General features: G+C 42.0%; 1 protein-coding gene across 1 annotated transcript in view; it reads left to right on the forward strand.

Moving 5' to 3' along the window:
• LOC115094356 overlaps positions 1-5,677 on the forward strand; it is a 50,053-nt gene extending 44,376 nt beyond the window's left edge. The window contains exons 4-5 of the mRNA XM_029607328.1: positions 3,876-4,550; positions 4,630-5,677. Coding sequence (XP_029463188.1) covers positions 3,876-4,550; positions 4,630-4,943 — 989 coding nt within the window. The 3' untranslated portion in view covers positions 4,944-5,677. The remainder of the gene's footprint in view (positions 1-3,875; positions 4,551-4,629) is intronic.
• Positions 5,678-6,000: the final 323 nt, after the last annotated feature.

Below are 6,000 nucleotides of genomic sequence, written 5' to 3' on the forward strand. Positions count from 1 at the left end.
AGGGTCCCTCTGGAGGCTTGAGCTGCGGACATGAAGAAGGATGGCGAGAAGGAACCAAGAGTAGCAGGCATCAGGATAGGATCACGGACATCAGGAACGGAACTGGAACATGAACATCGGGAACAGGTAACACAGGACATGGAGCTCCAACGAAGAACATAGACCTGACGGACTGCTGGAAGGCAAGACTTCCAGGAGCAGGAAACTCCGATGCAAGGCAGAGCTGAAAGTGAAGCCCTTTTATAGGCCAGAAAGCAGGCAACTCCCTGGGAGGAGTTCCGATGGGCCACACCTGGCTGGCCCTATAAGTATAGAGAGAAGCTGCGGGGCCCAAACCAGAAAGTCCAAGCTGAGACTGGAGCAGGCGTCAGGCAGGCCCCGATGACATCGAAGGCCTCCCAGGCCATGGAGCAAAATCCTGAAAGCCAGTTCAGGCGAGGCCTCAGCTTTGGAGCGGCCGCCAGAGAAAAGTGAGAGGCCTTCCGTGGCTCCAGCTACGAGAGGAATCGTAACAACATGGGACGCATTGCAAATAGAATCCTCAAAGTGTGAGGTTCAATACCATTATTTGGCCCTTTAGTTTTTCTATTTCTATTGGGCTTCCAGCTCAATTGGAACTGACTTCTGCTGGAGCTATGGCACCATAAACCTTCATTCTTATCTGCCCAGAGTTTTTCCCAATAATTTAAATCTTTTTCTCTACTATTTAGAAAGTCATTGTACACTGAGTTCTGAGCTATGGGCCACAGCAATTTCTTCAAGAACCCAATATATTTGTACCCTGAGTTTTGTCACTAGGTGACACCATTATGCAATGGCTAAGGCGCCTATTCAGCAGTACTGATTGACTCTCCTTTTAACACTCCTATAACAGCAACCACATTCCTTCCATCTCCTGAGCTGTGCATGCTGCCTTTTTGAAGTGCCCAGGTGCATCTTATTTTTTTAAAATGTGGTTGATTTAAAAATGCATATTTAAGAGTGTGTGTGTTGGGGGGAGGCAGACATATGTTTTTGTTTTATAAAATAAATACTTTCAAGAAATGAATACATAAATGTTTTTGACTAATAAAACAAGGAAGAAAATGAAAACTGTTTATATATTGATTTCATATTGCTTTTTAACTTTAATCCTATTTCAGTCGTGTTGGATCAAGATACATTTTTAATAGGATTGGTGCCAAAGCCATGCTCCAACTTTCTGGAACTGATTGGTGATTTCTTTTGCTGAAGTTATGTCCTAAGACAAATGGTGCAATGAAATCTCACTTTCAGCCCTGATTGAAGAGTGCTTAAAATAAAAAAGTAAATGTAATTGCATTTACCTTACAAAAATTAGGTCTCCTGAGACTGACTGTCTTTGTTTATGTTGTCTTTCTTCTTTAAACCTTGAGCAAACACTGTCTGGGCTACAGTCTCCAAGAATATGAAATTAATCAGAAGCTGATATTAGTATATGATTCATTATTCAGCATTGGTTTTACTCCTAATAATCATTTCTATAGTATTACTAGGCATATGTAGGAGCACTTTTAGTGAATTCCCTAAGAGTTTTCTCCAGGTTTGCTCATAGCAGTGTCCTAGAGGTTACAGTTTAATACCTGGAGACTCCATGACAATCCTGTAGAGTTGGCAACCTAGAATGTGAGGCAGGCCAGCGTCAAAAAACACAGAGCAGTCACTTTTCTCTAGGACCAGCATGACTATTAGCAGAGCATCTTGTTTCCTGCTGCAGATATTTTTCAAGATTCTGTGGGAGATTTTTCAAAATTCTGAATAGAATTTACATAACATTGCATAAAGATTCACACCTGACTATACAAAAAAGTAAATATTATACTGAATACCATTAGTTGTTTTTAAACAATATTAAAAGTATATACAAATAAGATTTACAAAGTACAAAAATCAACTAATTAAGACATGTAAGTTGCAAACTTTTAACTGTGAAATGTTATTTTTGTTTTCAATTGAAATAGTGCAATGATCCTTTTTATATTTTCTTGAGAAAGTCCTTGTATTTTTGAGCATATGAACTTATGTTTGCTGAAAATGCCCTCAGCAGCAGCAATTTGTCATGCAGTTAATTACACAGAAAAATGTGTGTGCATATATTGGGTACATACATGGTAACAGACACAAAAAGAGGTTGAATTAAGTTTGAAGCTTGTCAGGAGTACTGCAAGTCAAGATTTCTGTGAATTGAAATTAATGACCTCTCTTCTAGCCGTGGGACACCTGCAGTAGCAGACTTCGAAAAACATCCAAGTCTTTGAGCTTGTGTATGGTTGGCCACAAATGCAGGTTCAAGAACCTTGGTATAAAGATACAATTCTTCTAAAAGGACATAATTCCATCCAGAAATTATATCAAAATCATCTTGGTATGATATTAGAGATCAAACATTGACTGCTTTTTCTTTCCATTCCAACTTCACCCTCTTCTCCTGTTCCTTTTAGGACAGGAGGAAATGGACGGGAGGGAAATATAAGGGTAGGGGCTGGATTAGGGACCAGTAACTTTTTCAGCTGTGTTATCAGCAGTCTCACCTCCTGTACCCTACCTTGCATACTGTTTAGAGGGAGGGGCTGGAGCAGGAGCAGAAACTGAAGGCATGCATCCTGTAGCTTTCTTTCAGGGATTGAATTAAGAGGTGGGAAAGCTTTAGGAATGTTAATTGTGTGGCAGGTTGTAAATTATGGGCAACAGGCTAATTGTGCAGTTTCTCCCCGGCCACAGAATCCTGGGAGCCTATGGGCATCGGCTGATAGAACCCTGTACTAGCACGCTTATAAAGATATGAGGTGAAAGTTCAGAGTCCTTTCTTGCATGACAGTTAACAATGGGAACCGCATAGGACAACTTTTCAGTGCTGAGAACCAGCTTCTGAGTCTTCATTGCATTCTTCATGGGGTGGCCCTCTGGCTCCAGGTCGTAGAAACAGGTGAGTCCGACCTGGGTTCTTAACTCTTGTTTCAAAGGTTTTCATATTGAGAAATACCTTCAAGAACACCTTGAAGCAGCAGCAGGGAAAACCAGGAGTGGCTCATCTGTGCTTGTGACCTGCAGTCTTAGCTGCTCAGTAACTGGAATGTTCATCTCTACATTTCTTTGCTTGGGTAACTAAAACTATTTCAATGCCAGAAACAGAAGAAAAATCAGGAAACATACATAGAATTATAAATGGGAAATTTAATGTAAAGATAAGATTCTGGAATACTCTGCCCAGAGAGGTTGTATGTTCACCATCACTGAACGTTTTTAAGAGAAATTGGGATAATTTCATGACTATATGAGTTAACATATGCTGCTGTAAGGGGTCAGACTGTCAAGACTATCAACTATGTTAATACAGAAACCAGCAAAATATGCAAGCTCTGGGTTAGACAACTTCCACTGTATTGTAAGTTTTGTGAAAGGTACCTCCTCTTTATTATAAAGGCCATTGCCTTGCTCAGATTTATGCAAAAGGATGGTTTTGTCAGCCCAAACTTGCAAGACTTAACATACAGTAAAAGTAGCTCCCATAAGATGTTCTAAAATATCTGAAATTATTCTCATAAAAGTACCTTTTGCAAAGACTTAACTTATTATTGTCAGTCGCCTATAAATTTCAGATTGGCATTTTGTATTGCCTTGTATTGTATTACCACTGCAAAAGCTCCACTCTGCTGTCTGCAGTAGAATAGCTATCTGCCTATGTCCCAGTACAGTGACAGCTGAACAATGTTAAGAAGCAGCGGGGAGTGGAGAGGAGAGAGTAGGGATGTCAGCCAGTCATGCAGTTTTATTGGTCGATTACCCTTTGTGCTCTGTGATACTGTTCAGAACTCTCCTGTTAACAGTATGGGTTATATTTTGTCCTTATTCAACAGTGGCAAACATGTATGGTGTGCTCCTGCCTGACAATGACCTACAGCTAACAAGCGAAATAAAAGAAGCCCAGAATACGAAGACTGTCATCAAGTCTTCATTGTCAGTGTTTAAAGACTACCTGCGAGCAAAGCAGCTTGACTACCAATTAGTAGAGGAATATGACAGTCGGCAGCTTAGTTGTCTCCTGTGTGAGTTCTACGCTCATCTTCGGAAGCCTAATGGTGACTATTATGCAAAAACGTCCATCACCACATTCCGCTATGGTCTGCAGAAACACTTTCTCCAGATGAAGGGAGTAGACATTGTACATGATCCTGCCTTCAAAAATGCCAATACTGTAATGGCTGCAATGTTCAAAAAGTTAAAAAGAGTGGGGAAGGGCAAAGTCCAGCACAAAGAGCCACTGAGCATGGAAGACTTCCAGAAACTTTATGGAAGCTGTGACCTAAACACACCTGCTGGTCTTCAGCACAAAGTCTTTATCGACCTCATGCTCCACCTTTGCAACCGGGGAAGTGATAAGTTAAGGGACTTCCACAAGGAGGAATTCCAAATTGCTATTGACTCACTGGGTCATAAGTATGTAGCAAAAAGTTCCCAGCTCCTCCTGAGGAGTCCCAGTGGAGAAAAGGCTGCAAATGAGGGAATTGGACCTCGGATGTATGAACTGAAAGGTAACACAGCACTTTATAAATTTGTTTTTAAAAAAAATCATACATTTTGTTTTCTTAAATACATTTTTTTTTAACCTAGGCAATACAAAATGCCCAGTCATGTCTTTTGAGAAATACTTGCTGAAGCTACATCCAGGGCACTCTGCGTTCTGGCAGAGGCCAAAGCCCAGTGCTCCACCAGAGCCAGGTGCTTGGTACAATGGTGTACCTGTCGGCAAAGATACCTTGGGCAAGTACATGAAAATGCTGTCCCGGAAGTATGGGCTTTCTAAGATCTACACCAACTACTGCCTGCGAGTGACCTGTCTTGCAGTCCTGGATGTATATACAAGTGATGTGATCCAACCACGCCGACTGTGGCAGCCTGAGGATGAGGAGTGGTCCAGTGGTTAGAGGCAGGAGAATAATGGGATTTGAACTCAGCCTACACCACTGATGCAATGGTGTCAGGCGAGTCTTTTCTCACTTTCTGTCTTTTAATTCTGGCTCTGGCACTGACTATATGACCCTGGACAAGTCACCTTATCTCTCTTTGCTTCACTTTCTGTCTTTTAATTCTGGCTCTGGCACTGACTATATGACCCTGGACAAGTCACCTTATCTCTCTTTGCTTCAATTTATATCAGAATACCTGGGCATTAGTAATATGGAAGATAATGCTAATGAAAAATACATTTCTTAGCATCCATTCAGATGAATCCAGAACAAGTGGGTTATGCACCTCTATCAGCAGATGGAGACTGAGCAAACTGATGTCACAGTATATACACACCTGCAGTGACAGCCTGCCAGTATTCTCCGTCTCCAGCAGATGATAGACATGCATCTCCCTACTGGGGTTTGCTTCAATTTGAAAAAGGAAACATAAATTCACCCTGCTCTCCTGGGTGATAACAAATGGTCCCTCCCCAAGTTGAGAATTCTTGAGGTGATTTCTGTGGCCCCTCAGATGAGTGCCTTGGTCCGGTAGCTGGTTTTTCAGCCAGTGTGGACTTGGCTGTTAGCGTGGCGGTGACGGCATATGCCTTCCCACAGAAGCAGCAGGCAATAGAAGATACATGGGCAAGGATCCTCAGTCTGAGGGCTGTGGTTCCAGTACCCACATCTCAAGAAAATACGAGGCAAAATTCCACTTATTTCATTGTACCCAAGAAGGAGGGCTCATTTCGCTCCATCCTGGATCTCAAAGGTGTCAACTGTCGTCTGTGAGTGCAGCATTTTCGCATGGAAACCTTGCGCTCGGTTATAATGGCCATGCAGTCAGTGGAATTTCTGACCTCTCCAAGGCGTATCTTTACATTCCCATCTGACTAGAACATCGTTTTCTGCGGTTCGCAGTTCTGGGATGCCATTATCAGTTTTGGGCGCTACCCTTTGGTGTGGTCACTGCTCCCAGGATCTTTTCTAAGGTAATAGTAGTAGTTGTGGCACAGTTGAGAAAGGATGGGAT

Source organism: Rhinatrema bivittatum, chromosome 6, assembly GCF_901001135.1.
Source record: "Rhinatrema bivittatum chromosome 6, aRhiBiv1.1, whole genome shotgun sequence".
NCBI classification, from domain to species: Eukaryota; Metazoa; Chordata; class Amphibia; order Gymnophiona; family Rhinatrematidae; genus Rhinatrema; species Rhinatrema bivittatum.